The 27,096-nt window shown below is 39.8% G+C and overlaps 1 protein-coding gene across 1 annotated transcript in view; it reads right to left on the reverse strand.

The window, feature by feature from the left end:
* Nucleotides 1-27,096, reverse strand: part of LOC149461208 (uncharacterized) — a 329,662-nt gene that overhangs the window by 76,382 nt on the left and 226,184 nt on the right. Inside the window, exons 138-160 of the mRNA XM_089678641.1 lie at nucleotides 25,386-25,429; nucleotides 25,177-25,282; nucleotides 24,466-24,561; nucleotides 21,551-21,649; nucleotides 20,491-20,513; nucleotides 19,605-19,710; nucleotides 17,071-17,114; nucleotides 16,862-16,967; nucleotides 16,151-16,246; nucleotides 13,235-13,333; nucleotides 12,175-12,197; nucleotides 11,288-11,393; nucleotides 8,794-8,837; nucleotides 8,585-8,690; nucleotides 7,874-7,969; nucleotides 6,734-6,771; nucleotides 6,320-6,346; nucleotides 5,475-5,586; nucleotides 4,961-5,059; nucleotides 3,902-3,924; nucleotides 3,016-3,121; nucleotides 483-526; nucleotides 274-379 (exon numbers count right to left, since the gene is read on the reverse strand). Coding sequence (XP_089534767.1) covers nucleotides 274-379; nucleotides 483-526; nucleotides 3,016-3,121; nucleotides 3,902-3,924; nucleotides 4,961-5,059; nucleotides 5,475-5,586; nucleotides 6,320-6,346; nucleotides 6,734-6,771; nucleotides 7,874-7,969; nucleotides 8,585-8,690; nucleotides 8,794-8,837; nucleotides 11,288-11,393; nucleotides 12,175-12,197; nucleotides 13,235-13,333; nucleotides 16,151-16,246; nucleotides 16,862-16,967; nucleotides 17,071-17,114; nucleotides 19,605-19,710; nucleotides 20,491-20,513; nucleotides 21,551-21,649; nucleotides 24,466-24,561; nucleotides 25,177-25,282; nucleotides 25,386-25,429 — 1,749 coding nt within the window. The remainder of the gene's footprint in view (nucleotides 1-273; nucleotides 380-482; nucleotides 527-3,015; nucleotides 3,122-3,901; nucleotides 3,925-4,960; nucleotides 5,060-5,474; nucleotides 5,587-6,319; nucleotides 6,347-6,733; nucleotides 6,772-7,873; nucleotides 7,970-8,584; nucleotides 8,691-8,793; nucleotides 8,838-11,287; nucleotides 11,394-12,174; nucleotides 12,198-13,234; nucleotides 13,334-16,150; nucleotides 16,247-16,861; nucleotides 16,968-17,070; nucleotides 17,115-19,604; nucleotides 19,711-20,490; nucleotides 20,514-21,550; nucleotides 21,650-24,465; nucleotides 24,562-25,176; nucleotides 25,283-25,385; nucleotides 25,430-27,096) is intronic.

Raw genomic sequence — 27,096 nt, forward strand, 5'->3', positions numbered from 1 at the left:
TCTCTGCCTCCTTGCCTGCTCTTCACACAGGGCACTAGAGAGTTTAAATCATAGACAAGGAGTCTGAAGGCAAACACCTTCTTCTCTGCTCTTTCCCACAGTGAGCAGTGTCATTGGTGCATCCATTGGACTTTCGCTTTTTAATATAAAACCGCATTTAAATAATAAAAGTGGATAAAAAAAATCAGTTTTGAAAATATATCGATTCACAAACTTTAAATCATTACAGTTTCCTTGTCATTTGCTCCAAAAAGAGTCCACAATCACACTTACGACATTCATATGCTAGACAGCAAGGGTCCGTGGTGTCAACCTCGACTGCTCTTTCTCCGTTCCGTAAGCAGGAAGGCACATTGCATGTGACACCATGACATTTATGCTGGAAAAGATGGAAAGAATAAATATTGGTTGTTACACATAACTGTTAGCATTTCACCCAGTATAAATAGGTAAGATATTACTTAAGTCAGAACGGTACTTACAGGTGTATTCACTGCAGGAGTAGGTGGTGGCGGTGGTGGAGGTACTGTAGAAAATGATACATTTCACATTAAACAGGAAACTATACTACTACTACTATTATTACTCGTGTGAGCTTGCTGCAAAGCTGTCCTATGGCATCTGTGGAGTTGGAATTCCTTAGCACAAATGCAATGTTCACTGCTGTTTTACTTTCTGGTACTGGAGTCCTGTTGACAGGAAACTCCACCATCTTTTCACTATGTCCTTCCACCTTTTATCCAGCTGTGTCATGACGGATGCAAAAAGCTGCACCATCACTTTACACATTGAAAGAAAAAGTATGAGGACATTTCCGGCTAAAAAGGCAGTAGCTTTCTTGGGGTATGTAAATGACAGCATTGCTAAACATATATAAAACCTTTTTTAATTCAAACATATCTTGAGATTTGTATACTTCCTGTAGTGTAAGCAATTGACATCATTTTCATGATCACTAAAAAGAAATGTTCCAGCAATGTACTTACTACATGTGTATGTGGGACAGCAAGGATCATCATCGTTTGACGTCTCTACTATTATTTCACCATCTCTACAGTCTGCTGGTAGGCATCCGCTGCTGTCACAAGGCTGTAGGAAGTGACAGGAAGATCACTTTCATTGGACAATCAATATATACAATAGATAGGAGAACATTTATTCCCAGGTTAGCAATGTGTTTTGGTACTGAGGAGGTTATAAATATAATAGGAGAAGTCCCATACAAATCTCTGAGGGTTTACTGTACAAGCATGGCCAGTACTGAAGAGAATTACTGCTGCAGGACTTTAAACATTAGAAGTGACCGCGGCTATGCTATTAAGTTCAGTAAACAGCAGAGGAAGGAGATTTTAGTGTAGATTAGTTAATGAAGGCTACATGGGGGAAGGGGGTTGGGGGGGGAGGGGGTCTAGTTTTGTTAAAGGCACATCTGTGCTTAAACCTTACTCCTACTGATCACCAGGGGCGGACTGACCATTCGTGCACTCGGGCACTGCCCGAGGGCCCAGGGTCAGTAGGCCCCATGATCCCCTACTGCCCAGGGGCACCATGAGTTGTCAGTCCTCCCCTGCTGACCACTGACCTAATCCCCAACACTCTATTGATACCCGGAGATACAGATTTACACTTATGATGCTAAAATCTCAGTGCGCAACACTACTGATGGAACATTTGATTACTTTATATGCTATTCTATCAGTTTGCTTGTCGGCACATAAAAAATAAACTTACCGTCACAGGAGGAGGAGGAGGAGGAGCCTGGAAAAAACAATAACAACATAAGATGCCAGTGCATACCAGTACATACACAAATAGGTGTCAGTGCTTTTTTTTTTTTATTCAAGCTGTGTAAGTAGCTTGAATCTGACCTGAAATAAACCTGTTGCAGTGCCTGTACAGAAAAGGAGCCAGCTAAAAGACAAGTGCCATTCTAATAGGAGGAGAGATCAGAGTGACAGAGACATTAGCTCATAAGTCTGATGCTTCTCCTTTCACTGTTCCATCAGAGGCTTGAGGTGAGGAAAAATCTGCAAGTGTTATGGAACTGCAGCAGATACATTTCACATGTCCTGCCCTGTCAGTCGTGGCTGTGCTATGTGGCTGAGCCATGAAGATGTAACGAGAGCATGGTCAAAAATAAATATCCTTTAGCAGGTAATAAAAGCTCCCATAAATGTATTTCATCTGTTTGTTTATCTGCTTGCCTGGAGTTTAGAGCAATGATGATTTGCAAAATGCAGCCATTGGTTGCAGCAATCATCTTTTAGCCATAGCAGGTCAGGCAGGTGCTATGGGGTCCAGCAGCACAGAAGAATCAGGGCATCCGCCTGAATAATGTTTTATACAGGTACCAACAGCAGTCGGCATATACTCTATGTTTGAGATGTACGTACAGTTCTCAGTTTTTACAATGGATTAATACAAGTCTCAAGGATACAGTTTAGGGAGTCATGAGACCCGAAGTGGTTATGCAGTGGGGCTTGATTACACATCATTATATTTGTCAAACAAAGCTTTACCTGCATTTTATCAATTCCACATGAACTTACAAAATCAGCTTGATAGTCCACTGAATTTATACTACAATCAGATTTTACACATTCTACCTTTTTTTGTACTTACGGGAGTTGTTGGTATAGGAACTGAAAAATAAAAAGAGGAACATGTGATTACCATCTAGCCTAACTCAGCAAGCAACTTACAACTGTGTACAGCATATACAGTATATAAACAGCAGTGGAATATCAACATCCAAATAACACAACAGATTGCTTCAATCAGACAATGCAAAATTGAACAGTGCAGTGACCAGTAGCCACCAGTCAGATGGTAAATCAAATGACAGATAGATGCAAATCTTATGGTTTGCAGCCTTCCCTTGATCTTCAAATACTTTTTCACACTCTCTTACTTTGTTATTTCCATCTACTTGCTGTCACATGTGTTTTGTATTGTATAGCTTTTCTTTGAAATGAAAGAATGCAACAAAGTCACATAATGAAGGTCAGCACTTACTGCAGGAGAATGTCTGGCAGCAAGGGTCATCAGTTGGAGTTTGAATCTTATACTCATTGTCTTCACAAGTGGGTTCAGGAGCGCAGGTCACGTGGCTACATGGAGGCTACAATATAGAGAGAGGTGTACTATTAGAATGGTCATAGGGACATGTTATGGAGTACAATTATCATTACTAGGCCTGCTTAGGAAAAGACTTGTTTGCCTCATTCTAATGTCAGAGTAGGTCTGTGATGGAAACATTTTAGCTTCAGCTTTAGTGCTATTGAAAGCTGCAGTGCAACATGGAAGCTCTATAAGGCCTCACACAGACAGGACATTTCAAAGACGCAAACATTTAGGTGCATTTAAAGGCGTCAAGCGCTTGGGCATTAATGAATTTCATTGGCCAGAATAATTATACATTATTATTCTGGCCATTTAAATGAATTAAAGCTGAAGCGCTAAACGCGCCTGGCGTCAACACGCGTTTAGGCAGGTTTAAATACATTTAGATGCCTTTGCTCGCGTCTTTTTCCTGCCAAAACGCTGCTGCTCCTGGACGCATAGGCCCTGGGTTTTTTTTTTCCTTCTGATAAACACTACTGCTATTAAAGCTTTTAAGAGGCTATGGGCAACGTAATAACCACTTTTCAATGATAATTACAATATACTACTTTTTCCAGAGTATCGACTAATCTCTGAAATCCCAAGGACATCGATTAGATAAGCAGTCCATGACACCTATTTTCAGCTTTATAATGGCCATATGAAAAAGTGGTGCCAGAAACTATAGTGGCCTTCCATTGGAAAACACCCTAAAAACAAGTGCTGATGTCCATCCAAAACTGAAGTATGAGCTTTGGGTGAACTTGGCTATAAAGTGTTTTAATTGGTGAAAACTTACAGGAGGTGGAGGTGGTGGAGGTGCTGAAAAAGAAAAGAAAATACACAAAACAGCATTAGAAAATGTTATAAAGCAAATGGTCATGTAGCACAACAACCAATCACAATTCATTTTTCAGTGATCTGGTTTAAGGAAACTAACATCTAATGTGTTGTTATGGGGGTTACTCTGCTTTGCCCTCTCTAACTGAATTAAGGTCACAAGAGATTTCTGGCAGAGGACAAAAGAGCAGCTTGAGCTTATTGACAGAAGATCTTTTTTTTTCACACTCGCACACTCCAAGGCATGAATGATTACACCTATGGCCATCAAGGCAAAATATCTTCTCTTTTGAGCTCCTGGCTATGCTCCCGCCACTGACTTCTGCTGCCTTCTCCTTTTTCCTTTTTATTTTATAATTTATTATTTTAGAATTTTACAATTATAACCAGAGCAGATGGGTGCACCTGGAAATGCTGGGAAAGCACTGCTGGAGTAGAAGAAGTATTAATTTATTAAGTGTACTATTCAATCTACAAGAATTCTGAGAGAAAATCAACTGAAACCGAAGGCAAAGATGCCAAAGAATAACGCCCCCCCCTCCATCATCCCCAACTCAGTACCTAATAATGAAATGAGGGAACAAAATAGTTTCCAGTAAGACACAAAACGATTCTAACAAAACACGATCTAAAAACTCTATTATTAATCCAGTTAACTGATGTTTTTTAACTGTCCCATTGCCATGACGATCACTTTGGTGTGTGAGCAGAGGTAGCAGAAGAAGTGATTGCTGCATAACTCATAGTCTGGGGGCCAGATGAGACCTGCTCATTTCATTCTCCCTCACTGCAGCAGTCCAGGCATCACCAAGCTTTATTGGCTGGACACTCACAAGACTATTATACTGTGAAGCACTGGTACTCATATAAGGTATAGTTAATATTTTTCAGCTTACGATAATGATCAAATTAGAATTTGCATTAGAAAAAATAAATCTGTATTATGAATACTTTCTATGGGTAGCAAATACAGGCCTGCTGCAAAGTTCCCCCACTCTCTTGCTATAAAGACACTTACGACACTGATGTTCAGGACAGCACTGTGTTTCGGGGTCTCCAAGCAGCAGTGGTGGCCTGTTATCATCGCATGTGGGAATATCGCATAGATCTTGACATTCTGCATATAAAGAATAGACAACACCTTAAACAGCAAGCATGTATTCAATGAACAAGAAATTGTATTTTCTGAAATGAATGATAACATATAGACAGACAAGTTATGCTGACATGAACTCTCATACACAGCACTGATGAAAGCTAACTAGTCTGAAATGGAGATAGGCAGTTTGGATTAATTCGATATATGATTGTACAGTTGGCCCAGCTTCATAAACAATGATTGGAATAAACACTTTTTTTTGAGGGGGTGGAAGGATTTGCGATAAAAGCAAATCACCTTTGTAAAGAAAGCTCTGCTATGCTTTACGGTAAAATGAAAACTGTCAATTAACTAAAAAGCTTTGGAATTCATTTTTTTTAAACTTTTATACATTGTTACCTAACAATACATTTCTTTGCACAATTCAACTTACGGCAGATAATGACTGGACAGCAGCGAGCGCCAGAAGGAGCTTCCATTACAACTGGGGTGGCACCTGTCATCTCACAGGACACAGGAGCACAGAGTATATCCGTGCATGATGGCTTTTGGAAAAAGAAAAGCAATCGTGTGTAAGTGCATACATAAATGTGTAAAACCATCAAGCATAAAGAAAATGTCTTGGTTATGGATGTAAGCATAGTCCAACCAAAAGTATTATTATCTTCTACCTAGTTTCATTATTTCATTAGGATTCATTATTAAAGTTCTGGTGACCTGGGGGCCCCAAGGGATTCCCTTAATTTGCAGGGATTTCCTCTCCCTCCTTATTTGGGCTATCGGACGGGTAGTGAAGGCAAATCTCCCCAATTGGACACAGCTGGCAAAAAAAAAAAACGGGTTATAACCCTTCCTTACTGCTTATCCAAAATGAAAAAAAATTGGTTATAGTTCTACTTTAAGGTCCTTTGCCTATTCTTGCCTTTTTGGGGCGGGGGGCACAGCTTCTAGAGTACAGGAACATGTACAGGGAAATATATATAGTATGTAGACTGTTATTGCTGACCTCTTCAATACTTTCTAAATCAGTGGAACCTGAATGCATCAAACAAAGCACAGACTATGGAGTTGTGTCAGTGGCTCCATAAGGCTCCACCAGATAAGCAGGGATGACAGGTAACTAGCATTTTCTGAAGGAGAGCTCCTTATTGCCAGTCTATGTATTTCTCTCAATGTATCTTCTACTTGACTTGAGCTCCAGAGTCCACACTGCTCTCCTAGACCATTAAAACATTATAAAGGCTATAGGATATAAAGATAACAACTAGTATAACTTACTGGAGGTGGAGGTGGAGTGGGTGGGTTCTATGGATGAACAAAATGAAAAATGTCAGATACAGCTAAAAGCATGTTAAAATGCAGTCGTGTTTTCTCAGTGTAATTCTATATGGATAAGGTCCAGTCAAATGTACTCATTGCATTTACATGCTCTGTTTATACTGATTGTGATCTATTTTTTTTTTGTCTCAATATTTTAGCCAACAAGAATTGCAGATGGAAAGCAAATATATATGGGGAATGTAAATAAATATAATTTGGGGAATATATTGCTAATATTGATAACAGCAATAACAACAACAACAATAAAAATAATTATAATACGCTTTACTATGATATGCAATAAAAAAAATCATTAAATTAGCAAAACTAAAAAGATGCTTCATGTGGGAAGAATAATAATTAATGACTTACGGTAAAGGGTGGAGGTGGTTGGGGTGTTGTTGGCGGTGCTAAAATGTAAAGAGAAAAACATCAGCTCTAGATACTTTTATGCAGAGTTTTTTTTAACTCAGAGAATAGGAGAAGGAAACCCCTCCTACCAAGTCACCCCTGTCTCTGTCCCTTGGGTCCACCCCCTGCCCACCTCCCAATACCGCCACTTTTAGAGAATACAGAAACAAGTATCATTTTGTTGTGCTAAGCAACTTGTATGGAATTTGTGAAAAACAATAAAAGCATTAAAATAGATCCCCTGCAGACTGCAAATATAGATGCCCCCTAGCAACAATAGATCATCCAGTAACAATAGATCCCCCAGAAACAAAAGATTCCAACAAAAACAGATTTCCCAGCAATCAGCATCAGTAGACCCTCCTGCAGCCAGCATCAATAAATCTCTCCATCTACAGTAGGTCCCTCCCAGCAACAATTAATCTCCCAGCAACACAAGACCCCACAGAAACAATAGGTTCCCTGCCAGCAACAATAGATCTCCCGGTATCAATAGACGCTAACAAAAAAATAGATCCTCTACGGCGACATGGATTGCCCAGCAGCCAGCATCAATAGACCCCAGTGTGTATTCGACCCCCAGCCCCGCCCCTCCTTCCTTCTCACTGGTTGTGACTGACGGTCTATCTGCTGAGACCGACCCAACTCATAAATATTCAAATACATTCTCATGAGAAACCCTACAATCACGATTATTCATTGTCAGTAATTGACTAATAGCATGTCTCAATACTAAAATCCTGGGAAAGAAAGGACTGGAAAAATGTAAACTGTAGCATTTCCAGCACCTCTTAGTCAAGTCTTTTTCTGTTGGTACTATATTGCAGACATTCATGTACAAAGTCATTCATTGCATGACTTAGGCCTGAACCCTAAACCACAGATATTCAATGGTAGCCACAGAGAGGTGCTGATTTTTGTTAATTACTCTGTATGTAAATGACTGAAGTATGAGCACCCATTAGCAGTGCTTGTTTTCACACTGTAGAGTTGTTCTTTCTCTGATATTGCTGAGGGGTTTTTGAAGGGGACAGTCTAGATGCAAATGGCCTTTGATTGAGAGGTCTTCTTTAGGTGTGGAAAATGTATAGAATTACTTACGACATTCATATATTGGACAACATTCTGCCACCAAGTTAAAGTTCACAATTAGATCGGCACCATCACAAAAAGGAGCTGGTGGGCATGGGTCACACTCTGTAAAACAAAACACATATTTATTCATTTATTCCGTTTTATCAGACAGTCATTTGGAGAGTGAAGGCTAAGCTAAGCCCGAAAGATTTACCTTCATTACATACAGAAAGATGCATCATTTGATTGGCCAAAAAGAACCTTTAATTGCCCCTCGTGTGCAATCTTTCAGGAATTTAAATAAAACATCTGCATTTTGCTTGCACGTGAAAAAGGTTATTCATGTGAACACAGCCTCACCTCATTAACTGAGTTAATATTATCTTTGCTGTGTATTGTTTACGTCAAAACTACAGAGAAACTTTGCTGTACAACAACCACCCAGAAGAATGAATTATCCCCATCTCTCTGCCTCCTTGCCTGCTCTTCACACAGGGCACTAGAGAGTTTAAATCATAGAGAAGGAGTCTGAAGGCAAACACCTTCTTCTCTGCTCTTTCCCACAGTGAGCAGTGTCATTGGTGCATCCATTGGACTTTCGCTTTTTAATATAAAACCGCATTTAAATAATAAAAGTGGATAAAAAAAATCAGTTTTGAAAATATATCGATTCACAAACTTTAAATCATTACAGTTTCCTTGTCATTTGCTCCAAAAAGAGTCCACAATCACACTTACGACATTCATATGCTAGACAGCAAGGGTCCGTGGTGTCAACCTCGACTGCTCTTTCTCCGTTCCGTAAGCAGGAAGGCACATTGCATGTGACACCATGACATTTATGCTGGAAAAGATGGAAAGAATAAATATTGGTTGTTACACATAACTGTTAGCATTTCACCCAGTATAAATAGGTAAGATATTACTTAAGTCAGAACGGTACTTACAGGTGTATTCACTGCAGGAGTAGGTGGTGGCGGTGGTGGAGGTACTGTAGAAAATGATACATTTCACATTAAACAGGAAACTATACTACTACTACTATTATTACTCGTGTGAGCTTGCTGCAAAGCTGTCCTATGGCATCTGTGGAGTTGGAATTCCTTAGCACAAATGCAATGTTCACTGCTGTTTTACTTTCTGGTACTGGAGTCCTGTTGACAGGAAACTCCACCATCTTTTCACTATGTCCTTCCACCTTTTATCCAGCTGTGTCATGACGGATGCAAAAAGCTGCACCATCACTTTACACATTGAAAGAAAAAGTATGAGGACATTTCCGGCTAAAAAGGCAGTAGCTTTCTTGGGGTATGTAAATGACAGCATTGCTAAACATATATAAAACCTTTTTTAATTCAAACATATCTTGAGATTTGTATACTTCCTGTAGTGTAAGCAATTGACATCATTTTCATGATCACTAAAAAGAAATGTTCCAGCAATGTACTTACTACATGTGTATGTGGGACAGCAAGGATCATCATCGTTTGACGTCTCTACTATTATTTCACCATCTCTACAGTCTGCTGGTAGGCATCCGCTGCTGTCACAAGGCTGTAGGAAGTGACAGGAAGATCACTTTCATTGGACAATCAATATATACAATAGATAGGAGAACATTTATTCCCAGGTTAGCAATGTGTTTTGGTACTGAGGAGGTTATAAATATAATAGGAGAAGTCCCATACAAATCTCTGAGGGTTTACTGTACAAGCATGGCCAGTACTGAAGAGAATTACTGCTGCAGGACTTTAAACAGCAGAGGAAGGAGATTTTAGTGTAGATTAGTTAATGAAGGCTACATGGGGGAAGGGGGTTGGGGGGGGAGGGGGTCTAGTTTTGTTAAAGGCACATCTGTGCTTAAACCTTACTCCTACTGATCACCAGGGGCGGACTGACCATTCGTGCACTCGGGCACTGCCCGAGGGCCCAGGGTCAGTAGGCCCCATGATCCCCTACTGCCCAGGGGCACCATGAGTTGTCAGTCCGCCCCTGCTGACCACTGACCTAATCCCCAACACTCTATTGATACCCGGAGATACAGATTTACACTTATGATGCTAAAATCTCAGTGCGCAACACTACTGATGGAACATTTGATTACTTTATATGCTATTCTATCAGTTTGCTTGTCGGCACATAAAAAATAAACTTACCGTCACAGGAGGAGGAGGAGGAGGAGCCTGGAAAAAACAATAACAACATAAGATGCCAGTGCATACCAGTACATACACAAATAGGTGTCAGTGCTTTTTTTTTTTATTCAAGCTGTGTAAGTAGCTTGAATCTGACCTGAAATAAACCTGTTGCAGTGCCTGTACAGAAAAGGAGCCAGCTAAAAGACAAGTGCCATTCTAATAGGAGGAGAGATCAGAGTGACAGAGACATTAGCTCATAAGTCTGATGCTTCTCCTTTCACTGTTCCATCAGAGGCTTGAGGTGAGGAAAAATCTGCAAGTGTTATGGAACTGCAGCAGATACATTTCACATGTCCTGCCCTGTCAGTCGTGGCTGTGCTATGTGGCTGAGCCATGAAGATGTAACGAGAGCATGGTCAAAAATAAATATCCTTTAGCAGGTAATAAAAGCTCCCATAAATGTATTTCATCTGTTTGTTTATCTGCTTGCCTGGAGTTTAGAGCTGAATGATGATTTGCAAAATGCAGCCATTGGTTGCAGCAATCATCTTTTAGCCATAGCAGGTCAGGCAGGTGCTATGGGGTCCAGCAGCACAGAAGAATCAGGGCATCCGCCTGAATAATGTTTTATACAGGTACCAACAGCAGTCGGCATATACTCTATGTTTGAGATGTACGTACAGTTCTCAGTTTTTACAATGGATTAATACAAGTCTCAAGGATACAGTTTAGGGAGTCATGAGACCCGAAGTGGTTATGCAGTGGGGCTTGATTACACATCATTATATTTGTCAAACAAAGCTTTACCTGCATTTTATCAATTCCACATGAACTTACAAAATCAGCTTGATAGTCCACTGAATTTATACTACAATCAGATTTTACACATTCTACCTTTTTTTGTACTTACGGGAGTTGTTGGTATAGGAACTGAAAAATAAAAAGAGGAACATGTGATTACCATCTAGCCTAACTCAGCAAGCAACTTACAACTGTGTACAGCATATACAGTATATAAACAGCAGTGGAATATCAACATCCAAATAACACAACAGATTGCTTCAATCAGACAATGCAAAATTGAACAGTGCAGTGACCAGTAGCCACCAGTCAGATGGTAAATCAAATGACAGATAGATGCAAATCTTATGGTTTGCAGCCTTCCCTTGATCTTCAAATACTTTTTCACACTCTCTTACTTTGTTATTTCCATCTACTTGCTGTCACATGTGTTTTGTATTGTATAGCTTTTCTTTGAAATGAAAGAATGCAACAAAGTCACATAATGAAGGTCAGCACTTACTGCAGGAGAATGTCTGGCAGCAAGGGTCATCAGTTGGAGTTTGAATCTTATACTCATTGTCTTCACAAGTGGGTTCAGGAGCGCAGGTCACGTGGCTACATGGAGGCTACAATATAGAGAGAGGTGTACTATTAGAATGGTCATAGGGACATGTTATGGAGTACAATTATCATTACTAGGCCTGCTTAGGAAAAGACTTGTTTGCCTCATTCTAATGTCAGAGTAGGTCTGTGATGGAAACATTTTAGCTTCAGCTTTAGTGCTATTGAAAGCTGCAGTGCAACATGGAAGCTCTATAAGGCCTCACACAGACAGGACATTTCAAAGACGCAAACATTTAGGTGCATTTAAAGGCGTCAAGCGCTTGGGCATTAATGAATTTCATTGGCCAGAATAATTATACATTATTATTCTGGCCATTTAAATGAATTAAAGCTGAAGCGCTAAACGCGCCTGGCGTCAACACGCGTTTAGGCAGGTTTAAATACATTTAGATGCCTTTGCTCGCGTCTTTTTCCTGCCAAAACGCTGCTGCTCCTGGACGCATAGGCCCTGGGTTTTTTTTTTTCCTTCTGATAAACACTACTGCTATTAAAGCTTTTAAGAGGCTATGGGCAACGTAATAACCACTTTTCAATGATAATTACAATATACTACTTTTTCCAGAGTATCGACTAATCTCTGAAATCCCAAGGACATCGATTAGATAAGCAGTCCATGACACCTATTTTCAGCTTTATAATGGCCATATGAAAAAGTGGTGCCAGAAACTATAGTGGCCTTCCATTGGAAAACACCCTAAAAACAAGTGCTGATGTCCATCCAAAACTGAAGTATGAGCTTTGGGTGAACTTGGCTATAAAGTGTTTTAATTGGTGAAAACTTACAGGAGGTGGAGGTGGTGGAGGTGCTGAAAAAGAAAAGAAAATACACAAAACAGCATTAGAAAATGTTATAAAGCAAATGGTCATGTGGCACAACAACCAATCACAATTCATTTTTCAGTGATCTGGTTTAAGGAAACTAACATCTAATGTGTTGTTATGGGGGTTACTCTGCTTTGCCCTCTCTAACTGAATTAAGGTCACAAGAGATTTCTGGCAGAGGACAAAAGAGCAGCTTGAGCTTATTGACAGAAGATCTTTTTTTTTCACACTCGCACACTCCAAGGCATGAATGATTACACCTATGGCCATCAAGGCAAAATATCTTCTCTTTTGAGCTCCTGGCTATGCTCCCGCCACTGACTTCTGCTGCCTTCTCCTTTTTCCTTTTTATTTTATAATTTATTATTTTAGAATTTTACAATTATAACCAGAGCAGATGGGTGCACCTGGAAATGCTGGGAAAGCACTGCTGGAGTAGAAGAAGTATTAATTTATTAAGTGTACTATTCAATCTACAAGAATTCTGAGAGAAAATCAACTGAAACCGAAGGCAAAGATACCAAAGAATAACGCCCCCCCCCTCCATCATCCCCAACTCAGTACCTAATAATGAAATGAGGGAACAAAATAGTTTCCAGTAAGACACAAAACGATTCTAACAAAACACGATCTAAAAACTCTATTATTAATCCAGTTAACTGATGTTTTTTAACTGTCCCATTGCCATGACAATCACTTTGGTGTGTGAGCAGAGGTAGCAGAAGAAGTGATTGCTGCATAACTCATAGTCTGGGGGCCAGATGAGACCTGCTCATTTCATTCTCCCTCACTGCAGCAGTCCAGGCATCACCAAGCTTTATTGGCTGGACACTCACAAGACTATTATACTGTGAAGCACTGGTACTCATATAAGGTATAGTTAATATTTTTCAGCTTACAATAATGATCAAATTAGAATTTGCATTAGAAAAAATAAATCTGTATTATGAATACTTTCTATGGGTAGCAAATACAGGCCTGCTGCAAAGTTCCCCCACTCTCTTGCTATAAAGACACTTACGACACTGATGTTCAGGACAGCACTGTGTTTCGGGGTCTCCAAGCAGCAGTGGTGGCCTGTTATCATCGCATGTGGGAATATCGCATAGATCTTGACATTCTGCATATAAAGAATAGACAACACCTTAAACAGCAAGCATGTATTCAATGAACAAGAAATTGTATTTTCTGAAATGAATGATAACATATAGACAGACAAGTTATGCTGACATGAACTCTCATACACAGCACTGATGAAAGCTAACTAGTCTGAAATGGAGATAGGCAGTTTGGATTAATTCGATATATGATTGTACAGTTGGCCCAGCTTCATAAACAATGATTGGAATAAACACTTTTTTTTGAGGGGGTGGAAGGATTTGCGATAAAAGCAAATCACCTTTGTAAAGAAAGCTCTGCTATGCTTTACGGTAAAATGAAAACTGTCAATTAACTAAAAAGCTTTGGAATTCATTTTTTTTAAACTTTTATACATTGTTACCTAACAATACATTTCTTTGCACAATTCAACTTACGGCAGATAATGACTGGACAGCAGCGAGCGCCAGAAGGAGCTTCCATTACAACTGGGGTGGCACCTGTCATCTCACAGGACACAGGAGCACAGAGTATATCCGTGCATGATGGCTTTTGGAAACAGAAAAGCAATCGTGTGTAAGTGCATACATAAATGTGTAAAACCATCAAGCATAAAGAAAATGTCTTGGTTATGGATGTAAGCATAGTCCAACCAAAAGTATTATTATCTTCTACCTAGTTTCATTATTTCATTAGGATTCATTATTAAAGTTCTGGTGACCTGGGGGCCCCAAGGGATTCCCTTAATTTGCAGGGATTTCCTCTCCCTCCTTATTTGGGCTATCGGACGGGAAGTGAAGGCAAATCTCCCCAATTGGACACAGCTGGCAAAAAAAAAAAACGGGTTATAACCCTTCCTTACTGCTTATCCAAAATGAAAAAAAATTGGTTATAGTTCTACTTTAAGGTCCTTTGCCTATTCTTGCCTTTTTGGGGCGGGGGGGGCACAGCTTCTAGAGTACAGGAACATGTACAGGGAAATATATATAGTATGTAGACTGTTACTGCTGACCTCTTCAATACTTTCTAAATCAGTGGAACCTGAATGCATCAAACAAAGCACAGACTATGGAGTTGTGTCAGTGGCTCCATAAGGCTCCACCAGATAAGCAGGGATGACAGGTAACTAGCATTTTCTGAAGGAGAGCTCCTTATTGCCAGTCTATGTATTTCTCTCAATGTATCTTCTACTTGACTTGAGCTCCAGAGTCCACACTGCTCTCCTAGACCATTAAAACATTATAAAGGCTATAGGCTATAAAGATAACAACTAGTATAACTTACTGGAGGTGGAGGTGGAGTGGGTGGGTTCTATGGATGAACAAAATGAAAAATGTCAGATACAGCTAAAAGCATGTTAAAATGCAGTCGTGTTTTCTCAGTGTAATTCTATATGGATAACGTCCAGTCAAATGTACTCATTGCATTTACATGCTCTGTTTATACTGATTGTGATCTATTTTTTTTTTGTCTCAATATTTTAGCCAACAAGAATTGCAGATGGAAAGCAAATATATATGGGGAATGTAAATAAATATAATTTGGGGAATATATTGCTAATATTGATAACAGCAATAACAACAACAACAATAAAAATAATTATAATACGCTTTACTATGATATGCAATAAAAAAAATCATTAAATTAGCAAAACTAAAAAGATGCTTCATGTGGGAAGAATAATAATTAATGACTTACGGTAAAGGGTGGAGGTGGTTGGGGTGTTGTTGGCGGTGCTAAAATGTAAAGAGAAAAACATCAGCTCTAGATACTTTTATGCAGAGTTTTTTTTAACTCAGAGAATAGGAGAAGGAAACCCCTCCTACCAAGTCACCCCTGTCTCTGTCCCTTGGGTCCACCCCCTGCCCACCTCCCAATACCGCCACTTTTAGAGAATACAGAAACAAGTATCATTTTGTTGTGCTAAGCAACTTGTATGGAATTTGTGAAAAACAATAAAAGCATTAAAATAGATCCCCTGCAGACTGCAAATATAGATGCCCCCTAGCAACAATAGATCATCCAGTAACAATAGATCCCCCAGAAACAAAAGATTCCAACAAAAACAGATTTCCCAGCAATCAGCATCAGTAGACCCTCCTGCAGCCAGCATCAATAAATCTCTCCATCTACAGTAGGTCCCTCCCAGCAACAATTAATCTCCCAGCAACACAAGACCCCACAGAAACAATAGGTTCCCTGCCAGCAACAATACATCTCCCCGGTATCAATAGACGCTAACAAAAAAATAGATCCTCTACGGCGACATGGATTGCCCAGCAGCCAGCATCAATAGACCCCAGTGTGTATTCGACCCCCAGCCCCGCCCCTCCTTCCTTCTCACTGGTTGTGACTGACGGTCTATCTGCTGAGACCGACCCAACTCATAAATATTCAAATACATTCTCATGAGAAACCCTACAATCACGATTATTCATTGTCAGTAATTGACTAATAGCATGTCTCAATACTAAAATCCTGGGAAAGAAAGGACTGGAAAAATGTAAACTGTAGCATTCCCAGCACCTCTTAGTCAAGTCTTTTTCTGTTGGTACTATATTGCAGACATTCATGTACAAAGTCATTCATTGCATGACTTAGACCTGAACCCTAAACCACAGATATTCAATGGTAGCCACAGAGAGGTGCTGATTTTTGTTAATTACTCTGTATGTAAATGACTGAAGTATGAGCACCCATTAGCAGTGCTTGTTTTCACACTGTAGAGTTGTTCTTTCTCTGATATTGCTGAGGGGTTTTTGAAGGGGACAGTCTAGATGCAAATGGCCTTTGATTGAGAGGTCTTCTTTAGGTGTGGAAAATGTATAGAATTACTTACGACATTCATATATTGGACAACATTCTGCCACCAAGTTAAAGTTCACAATTAGATCGGCACCATCACAAAAAGGAGCTGGTGGGCATGGGTCACACTCTGTAAAACAAAACACATATTTATTCATTTATTCCGTTTTATCAGACAGTCATTTGGAGAGTGAAGGCTAAGCTAAGCCCGAAAGATTTACCTTCATTACATACAGAAAGATGCATCATTTGATTGGCCAAAAAGAACCTTTAATTGCCCCTCGTGTGCAATCTTTCAGGAATTTAAATAAAACATCTGCATTTTGCTTGCACGTGAAAAAGGTTATTCATGTGAACACAGCCTCACCTCATTAACTGAGTTAATATTATCTTTGCTGTGTATTGTTTACGTCAAAACTACAGAGAAACTTTGCTGTACAACAACCACCCAGAAGAATGAATTATCCCCATCTCTCTGCCTCCTTGCCTGCTCTTCACACAGGGCACTAGAGAGTTTAAATCATAGACAAGGAGTCTGAAGGCAAACACCTTCTTCTCTGCTCTTTCCCACAGTGAGCAGTGTCATTGGTGCATCCATTGGACTTTCGCTTTTTAATATAAAACCGCATTTAAATAATAAAAGTGGATAAAAAAAATCAGTTTTGAAAATATATCGATTCACAAACTTTAAATCATTACAGTTTCCTTGTCATTTGCTCCAAAAAGAGTCCACAATCACACTTACGACATTCATATGCTAGACAGCAAGGGTCCGTGGTGTCAACCTCGACTGCTCTTTCTCCGTTCCGTAAGCAGGAAGGCACATTGCATGTGACACCATGACATTTATGCTGGAAAAGATGGAAAGAATAAATATTGGTTGTTACACATAACTGTTAGCATTTCACCCAGTATAAATAGGTAAGATATTACTTAAGTCAGAACGGTACTTACAGGTGTATTCACTGGAGGAGTAGGTGGTGGCGGTGGTGGAGGTACTGTAGAAAATGATACATTTCACATTAAACAGGAAACTATACTACTACTACTATTATTACTCGTGTGAGCTTGCTGCAAAGCTGTCCTATGGCATCTGTGGAGTTGGAATTCCTTAGCACAAATGCAATGTTCACTGCTGTTTTACTTTCTGGTACTGGAGTCCTGTTGACAGGAAACTCCACCATCTTTTCACTATGTCCTTCCACCTTTTATCCAGCTGTGTCATGACGGATGCAAAAAGCTGCACCATCACTTTACACATTGAAAGAAAAAGTATGAGGACATTTCCGGCTAAAAAGGCAGTAGCTTTCTTGGGGTATGTAAATGACAGCATTGCTAAACATATATAAAACCTTTTTTAATTCAGACATATCTTGAGATTTGTATACTTCCTGTAGTGTAAGCAATTGACATCATTTTTATGATCACTAAAAAGAAATGTTCCAGCAATGTACTTACTACATGTGTATGTGGGACAGCAAGGATCATCATCGTTTGACGTCTCTACTATTATTTCACCATCTCTACAGTCTGCTGGTAGGCATCCGCTGCTGTCACAAGGCTGTAGGAAGTGACAGGAAGATCACTTTCATTGGACAATCAATATATACAATAGATAGGAGAACATTTATTCCCAGGTTAGCAATGTGTTTTGGTACTGAGGAGGTTATAAATATAATAGGAGAAGTCCCATACAAATCTCTGAGGGTTTACTGTACAAGCATGGCCAGTACTGAAGAGAATTACTGCTGCAGGACTTTAAACATTAGAAGTGACCGCGGCTATGCTATTAAGTTCAGTAAACAGCAGAGGAAGGAGATTTTAGTGTAGATTAGTTAATGAAGGCTACATGGGGGAAGGGGGTTGGGGGGGGAGGGGGTCTAGTTTTGTTAAAGGCACATCTGTGCTTAAACCTTACTCCTACTGATCACCAGGGGCGGACTGACCATTCGTGCACTCGGGCACTGCCCGAGGGCCCAGGGTCAGTAGGCCCCATGATCCCCTACTGCCCAGGGGCACCATGAGTTGTCAGTCCGCCCCTGCTGACCACTGACCTAATCCCCAACACTCTATTGATACCCGGAGATACAGATTTACACTTATGATGCTAAAATCTCAGTGCGCAACACTACTGATGGAACATTTGATTACTTTATATGCTATTCTATCAGTTTGCTTGTCGGCACATAAAAAATAAACTTACCGTCACAGGAGGAGGAGGAGGAGGAGCCTGGAAAAAACAATAACAACATAAGATGCCAGTGCATACCAGTACATACACAAATAGGTGTCAGTGCATTTTTTTTTTATTCAAGCTGTGTAAGTAGCTTGAATCTGACCTGAAATAAACCTGTTGCAGTGCCTGTACAGAAAAGGAGCCAGCTAAAAGACAAGTGCCATTCTAATAGGAGGAGAGATCAGAGTGACAGAGACATTAGCTCATAAGTCTGATGCTTCTCCTTTCACTGTTCCATCAGAGGCTTGAGGTGAGGAAAAATCTGCAAGTGTTATGGAACTGCAGCAGATACATTTCACATGTCCTGCCCTGTCAGTCGTGGCTGTGCTATGTGGCTGAGCCATGAAGATGTAACGAGAGCATGGTCAAAAATAAATATCCTTTAGCAGGTAATAAAAGCTCCCATAAATGTATTTCATCTGTTTGTTTATCTGCTTGCCTGGAGTTTAGAGCTGAATGATGATTTGCAAAATGCAGCCATTGGTTGCAGCAATCATCTTTTAGCCATAGCAGGTCAGGCAGGTGCTATGGGGTCCAGCAGCACAGAAGAATCAGGGCATCCGCCTGAATAATGTTTTATACAGGTACCAACAGCAGTCGGCATATACTCTATGTTTGAGATGTACGTACAGTTCTCAGTTTTTACAATGGATTAATACAAGTCTCAAGGATACAGTTTAGGGAGTCATGAGACCCGAAGTGGTTATGCAGTGGGGCTTGATTACACATCATTATATTTGTCAAACAAAGCTTTACCTGCATTTTATCAATTCCACATGAACTTACAAAATCAGCCTGATAGTCCACTGAATTTATACTACAATCAGATTTTACACATTCTACCTTTTTTTGTACTTACGGGAGTTGTTGGTATAGGAACTGAAAAATAAAAAGAGGAACATGTGATTACCATCTAGCCTAACTCAGCAAGCAACTTACAACTGTGTACAGCATATACAGTATATAAACAGCAGTGGAATATCAACATCCAAATAACACAACAGATTGCTTCAATCAGACAATGCAAAATTGAACAGTGCAGTGACCAGTAGCCACCAGTCAGATGGTAAATCAAATGACAGATAGATGCAAATCTTATGGTTTGCAGCCTTCCCTTGATCTTCAAATACTTTTTCACACTCTCTTACTTTGTTATTTCCATCTACTTGCTGTCACATGTGTTTTGTATTGTATAGCTTTTCTTTGAAATGAAAGAATGCAACAAAGTCACATAATGAAGGTCAGCACTTACTGCAGGAGAATGTCTGGCAGCAAGGGTCATCAGTTGGAGTTTGAATCTTATACTCATTGTCTTCACAAGTGGGTTCAGGAGCGCAGGTCACGTGGCTACATGGAGGCTACAATATAGAGAGAGGTGTACTATTAGAATGGTCATAGGGACATGTTATGGAGTACAATTATCATTACTAGGCCTGCTTAGGAAAAGACTTGTTTGCCTCATTCTAATGTCAGAGTAGGTCTGTGATGGAAACATTTTAGCTTCAGCTTTAGTGCTATTGAAAGCTGCAGTGCAACATGGAAGCTCTATAAGGCCTCACACAGACAGGACATTTCAAAGACGCAAACATTTAGGTGCATTTAAAGGCGTCAAGCGCTTGGGCATTAATGAATTTCATTGGCCAGAATAATTATACATTATTATTCTGGCCATTTAAATGAATTAAAGCTGAAGCGCTAAACGCGCCTGGCGTCAACACGCGTTTAGGCAGGTTTAAATACATTTAGATGCCTTTGCTCGCGTCTTTTTCCTGCCAAAACGCTGCTGCTCCTGGACGCATAGGCCCTGGGTTTTTTTTTTCCTTCTGATAAACACTACTGCTATTAAAGCTTTTAAGAGGCTATGGGCAACGTAATAACCACTTTTCAATGATAATTACAATATACTACTTTTTCCAGAGTATCGACTAATCTCTGAAATCCCAAGGACATCGATTAGATAAGCAGTCCATGACACCTATTTTCAGCTTTATAATGGCCATATGAAAAAGTGGTGCCAGAAACTATAGTGGCCTTCCATTGGAAAACACCCTAAAAACAAGTGCTGATGTCCATCCAAAACTGAAGTATGAGCTTTGGGTGAACTTGGCTATAAAGTGTTTTAATTGGTGAAAACTTACAGGAGGTGGAGGTGGTGGAGGTGCTGAAAAAGAAAAGAAAATACACAAAACAGCATTAGAAAATGTTATAAAGCAAATGGTCATGTGGCACAACAACCAATCACAATTCATTTTTCAGTGATCTGGTTTAAGGAAACTAACATCTAATGTGTTGTTATGGGGGTTACTCTGCTTTGCCCTCTCTAACTGAATTAAGGTCACAAGAGATTTCTGGCAGAGGACAAAAGAGCAGCTTGAGCTTATTGACAGAAGATCTTTTTTTTTCACACTCGCACACTCCAAGGCATGAATGATTACACCTATGGCCATCAAGGCAAAATATCTTCTCTTTTGAGCTCCTGGCTATGCTCCCGCCACTGACTTCTGCTGCCTTCTCCTTTTTCCTTTTTATTTTATAATTTATTATTTTAGAATTTTACAATTATAACCAGAGCAGATGGGTGCACCTGGAAATGCTGGGAAAGCACTGCTGGAGTAGAAGAAGTATTAATTTATTAAGTGTACTATTCAATCTACAAGAATTCTGAGAGAAAATCAACTGAAACCGAAGGCAAAGATACCAAAGAATAACGCCCCCCCCCTCCATCATCCCCAACTCAGTACCTAATAATGAAATGAGGGAACAAAATAGTTTCCAGTAAGACACAAAACGATTCTAACAAAACACGATCTAAAAACTCTATTATTAATCCAGTTAACTGATGTTTTTTAACTGTCCCATTGCCATGACGATCACTTTGGTGTGTGAGCAGAGGTAGCAGAAGAAGTGATTGCTGCATAACTCATAGTCTGGGGGCCAGATGAGACCTGCTCATTTCATTCTCCCTCACTGCAGCAGTCCAGGCATCACCAAGCTTTATTGGCTGGACACTCACAAGACTATTATACTGTGAAGCACTGGTACTCATATAAGGTATAGTTAATATTTTTCAGCTTACAATAATGATCAAATTAGAATTTGCATTAGAAAAAATAAATCTGTATTATGAATACTTTCTATGGGTAGCAAATACAGGCCTGCTGCAAAGTTCCCCCACTCTCTTGCTATAAAGACACTTACGACACTGATGTTCAGGACAGCACTGTGTTTCGGGGTCTCCAAGCAGCAGTGGTGGCCTGTTATCATCGCATGTGGGAATATCGCATAGATCTTGACATTCTGCATATAAAGAATAGACAACACCTTAAACTGCAAGCATGTATTCAATGAACAAGAAATTGTATTTTCTGAAATGAATGATAACATATAGACAGACAAGTTATGCTGACATGAACTCTCATACACAGCACTGATGAAAGCTAACTAGTCTGAAATGGAGATAGGCAGTTTGGATTAATTCGATATATGATTGTACAGTTGGCCCAGCTTCATAAACAATGATTGGAATAAACACTTTTTTTTGAGGGGGTGGAAGGATTTGCGATAAAAGCAAATCACCTTTGTAAAGAAAGCTCTGCTATGCTTTACGGTAAAATGAAAACTGTCAATTAACTAAAAAGCTTTGGAATTCATTTTTTTTAAACTTTTATACATTGTTACCTAACAATACATTTCTTTGCACAATTCAACTTACGGCAGATAATGACTGGACAGCAGCGAGCGCCAGAAGGAGCTTCCATTACAACTGGGGTGGCACCTGTCATCTCACAGGACACAGGAGCACAGAGTATATCCGTGCATGATGGCTTTTGGAAACAGAAAAGCAATCGTGTGTAAGTGCATACATAAATGTGTAAAACCATCAAGCATAAAGAAAATGTCTTGGTTATGGATGTAAGCATAGTCCAACCAAAAGTATTATTATCTTCTACCTAGTTTCATTATTTCATTAGGATTCATTATTAAAGTTCTGGTGACCTGGGGGCCCCAAGGGATTCCCTTAATTTGCAGGGATTTCCTCTCCCTCCTTATTTGGGCTATCGGACGGGAAGTGAAGGCAAATCTCCCCAATTGGACACAGCTGGCAAAAAAAAAAAACGGGTTATAACCCTTCCTTACTGCTTATCCAAAATGAAAAAAAATTGGTTATAGTTCTACTTTAAGGTCCTTTGCCTATTCTTGCCTTTTTGGGGCGGGGGGGCACAGCTTCTAGAGTACAGGAACATGTACAGGGAAATATATATAGTATGTAGACTGTTACTGCTGACCTCTTCAATACTTTCTAAATCAGTGGAACCTGAATGCATCAAACAAAGCACAGACTATGGAGTTGTGTCAGTGGCTCCATAAGGCTCCACCAGATAAGCAGGGATGACAGGTAACTAGCATTTTCTGAAGGAGAGCTCCTTATTGCCAGTCTATGTATTTCTCTCAATGTATCTTCTACTTGACTTGAGCTCCAGAGTCCACACTGCTCTCCTAGACCATTAAAACATTATAAAGGCTATAGGCTATAAAGATAACAACTAGTATAACTTACTGGAGGTGGAGGTGGAGTGGGTGGGTTCTATGGATGAACAAAATGAAAAATGTCAGATACAGCTAAAAGCATGTTAAAATGCAGTCGTGTTTTCTCAGTGTAATTATATATGGATAAGGTCCAGTCAAATGTACTCATTGCATTTACATGCTCTGTTTATACTGATTGTGATCTATTTTTTTTTTGTCTCAATATTTTAGCCAACAAGAATTGCAGATGGAAAGCAAATATATATGGGGAATGTAAATAAATATAATTTGGGGAATATATTGCTAATATTGATAACAGCAATAACAACAACAACAATAAAAATAATTATAATACGCTTTACTATGATATGCAATAAAAAAAATCATTAAATTAGCAAAACTAAAAAGATGCTTCATGTGGGAAGAATAATAATTAATGACTTACGGTAAAGGGTGGAGGTGGTTGGGGTGTTGTTGGCGGTGCTAAAATGTAAAGAGAAAAACATCAGCTCTAGATACTTTTATGCAGAGTTTTTTTTAACTCAGAGAATAGGAGAAGGAAACCCCTCCTACCAAGTCACCCCTGTCTCTGTCCCTTGGGTCCACCCCCTGCCCACCTCCCAATACCGCCACTTTTAGAGAATACAGAAACAAGTATCATTTTGTTGTGCTAAGCAACTTGTATGGAATTTGTGAAAAACAATAAAAGCATTAAAATAGATCCCCTGCAGACTGCAAATATAGATGCCCCCTAGCAACAATAGATCATCCAGTAACAATAGATCCCCCAGAAACAAAAGATTCCAACAAAAACAGATTTCCCAGCAATCAGCATCAGTAGACCCTCCTGCAGCCAGCATCAATAAATCTCTCCATCTACAGTAGGTCCCTCCCAGCAACAATTAATCTCCCAGCAACACAAGACCCCACAGAAACAATAGGTTCCCTGCCAGCAACAATACATCTCCCCGGTATCAATAGACGCTAACAAAAAAATAGATCCTCTACGGCGACATGGATTGCCCAGCAGCCAGCATCAATAGACCCCAGTGTGTATTCGACCCCCAGCCCCGCCCCTCCTTCCTTCTCACTGGTTGTGACTGACGGTCTATCTGCTGAGACCGACCCAACTCATAAATATTCAAATACATTCTCATGAGAAACCCTACAATCACGATTATTCATTGTCAGTAATTGACTAATAGCATGTCTCAATACTAAAATCCTGGGAAAGAAAGGACTGGAAAAATGTAAACTGTAGCATTCCCAGCACCTCTTAGTCAAGTCTTTTTCTGTTGGTACTATATTGCAGACATTCATGTACAAAGTCATTCATTGCATGACTTAGACCTGAACCCTAAACCACAGATATTCAATGGTAGCCACAGAGAGGTGCTGATTTTTGTTAATTACTCTGTATGTAAATGACTGAAGTATGAGCACCCATTAGCAGTGCTTGTTTTCACACTGTAGAGTTGTTCTTTCTCTGATATTGCTGAGGGGTTTTTGAAGGGGACAGTCTAGATGCAAATGGCCTTTGATTGAGAGGTCTTCTTTAGGTGTGGAAAATGTATAGAATTACTTACGACATTCATATATTGGACAACATTCTGCCACCAAGTTAAAGTTCACAATTAGATCGGCACCATCACAAAAAGGAGCTGGTGGGCATGGGTCACACTCTGTAAAACAAAACACATATTTATTCATTTATTCCGTTTTATCAGACAGTCATTTGGAGAGTGAAGGCTAAGCTAAGCCCGAAAGATTTACCTTCATTACATACAGAAAGATGCATCATTTGATTGGCCAAAAAGAACCTTTAATTGCCCCTCGTGTGCAATCTTTCAGGAATTTAAATAAAACATCTGCATTTTGCTTGCACGTGAAAAAGGTTATTCATGTGAACACAGCCTCACCTCATTAACTGAGTTAATATTATCTTTGCTGTGTATTGTTTACGTCAAAACTACAGAGAAACTTTGCTGTACAACAACCACCCAGAAGAATGAATTATCCCCATCTCTCTGCCTCCTTGCCTGCTCTTCACACAGGGCACTAGAGAGTTTAAATCATAGACAAGGAGTCTGAAGGCAAACACCTTCTTCTCTGCTCTTTCCCACAGTGAGCAGTGTCATTGGTGCATCCATTGGACTTTCGCTTTTTAATATAAAACCGCATTTAAATAATAAAAGTGGATAAAAAAAATCAGTTTTGAAAATATATCGATTCACAAACTTTAAATCATTACAGTTTCCTTGTCATTTGCTCCAAAAAGAGTCCACAATCACACTTACGACATTCATATGCTAGACAGCAAGGGTCCGTGGTGTCAACCTCGACTGCTCTTTCTCCGTTCCGTAAGCAGGAAGGCACATTGCATGTGACACCATGACATTTATGCTGGAAAAGATGGAAAGAATAAATATTGGTTGTTACACATAACTGTTAGCATTTCACCCAGTATAAATAGGTAAGATATTACTTAAGTCAGAACGGTACTTACAGGTGTATTCACTGGAGGAGTAGGTGGTGGCGGTGGTGGAGGTACTGTAGAAAATGATACATTTCACATTAAACAGGAAACTATACTACTACTACTATTATTACTCGTGTGAGCTTGCTGCAAAGCTGTCCTATGGCATCTGTGGAGTTGGAATTCCTTAGCACAAATGCAATGTTCACTGCTGTTTTACTTTCTGGTACTGGAGTCCTGTTGACAGGAAACTCCACCATCTTTTCACTATGTCCTTCCACCTTTTATCCAGCTGTGTCATGACGGATGCAAAAAGCTGCACCATCACTTTACACATTGAAAGAAAAAGTATGAGGACATTTCCGGCTAAAAAGGCAGTAGCTTTCTTGGGGTATGTAAATGACAGCATTGCTAAACATATATAAAACCTTTTTTAATTCAGACATATCTTGAGATTTGTATACTTCCTGTAGTGTAAGCAATTGACATCATTTTTATGATCACTAAAAAGAAATGTTCCAGCAATGTACTTACTACATGTGTATGTGGGACAGCAAGGATCATCATCGTTTGACGTCTCTACTATTATTTCACCATCTCTACAGTCTGCTGGTAGGCATCCGCTGCTGTCACAAGGCTGTAGGAAGTGACAGGAAGATCACTTTCATTGGACAATCAATATATACAATAGATAGGAGAACATTTATTCCCAGGTTAGCAATGTGTTTTGGTACTGAGGAGGTTATAAATATAATAGGAGAAGTCCCATACAAATCTCTGAGGGTTTACTGTACAAGCATGGCCAGTACTGAAGAGAATTACTGCTGCAGGACTTTAAACATTAGAAGTGACCGCGGCTATGCTATTAAGTTCAGTAAACAGCAGAGGAAGGAGATTTTAGTGTAGATTAGTTAATGAAGGCTACATGGGGGAAGGGGGTTGGGGGGGGAGGGGGTCTAGTTTTGTTAAAGGCACATCTGTGCTTAAACCTTACTCCTACTGATCACCAGGGGCGGACTGACCATTCGTGCACTCGGGCACTGCCCGAGGGCCCAGGGTCAGTAGGCCCCATGATCCCCTACTGCCCAGGGGCACCATGAGTTGTCAGTCCGCCCCTGCTGACCACTGACCTAATCCCCAACACTCTATTGATACCCGGAGATACAGATTTACACTTATGATGCTAAAATCTCAGTGCGCAACACTACTGATGGAACATTTGATTACTTTATATGCTATTCTATCAGTTTGCTTGTCGGCACATAAAAAATAAACTTACCGTCACAGGAGGAGGAGGAGGAGGAGCCTGGAAAAAACAATAACAACATAAGATGCCAGTGCATACCAGTACATACACAAATAGGTGTCAGTGCATTTTTTTTTTATTCAAGCTGTGTAAGTAGCTTGAATCTGACCTGAAATAAACCTGTTGCAGTGCCTGTACAGAAAAGGAGCCAGCTAAAAGACAAGTGCCATTCTAATAGGAGGAGAGATCAGAGTGACAGAGACATTAGCTCATAAGTCTGATGCTTCTCCTTTCACTGTTCCATCAGAGGCTTGAGGTGAGGAAAAATCTGCAAGTGTTATGGAACTGCAGCAGATACATTTCACATGTCCTGCCCTGTCAGCCGTGGCTGTGCTATGTGGCTGAGCCATGAAGATGTAACGAGAGCATGGTCAAAAATAAATATCCTTTAGCAGGTAATAAAAGCTCCCATAAATGTATTTCATCTGTTTGTTT

This window comes from Staurois parvus, unplaced genomic scaffold, assembly GCF_062004578.1.
Source record: "Staurois parvus isolate SC_StPar_1 unplaced genomic scaffold, SC_StPar_1.0 ptg000207l, whole genome shotgun sequence".
Classification (NCBI taxonomy): Eukaryota; Metazoa; Chordata; class Amphibia; order Anura; family Ranidae; genus Staurois; species Staurois parvus.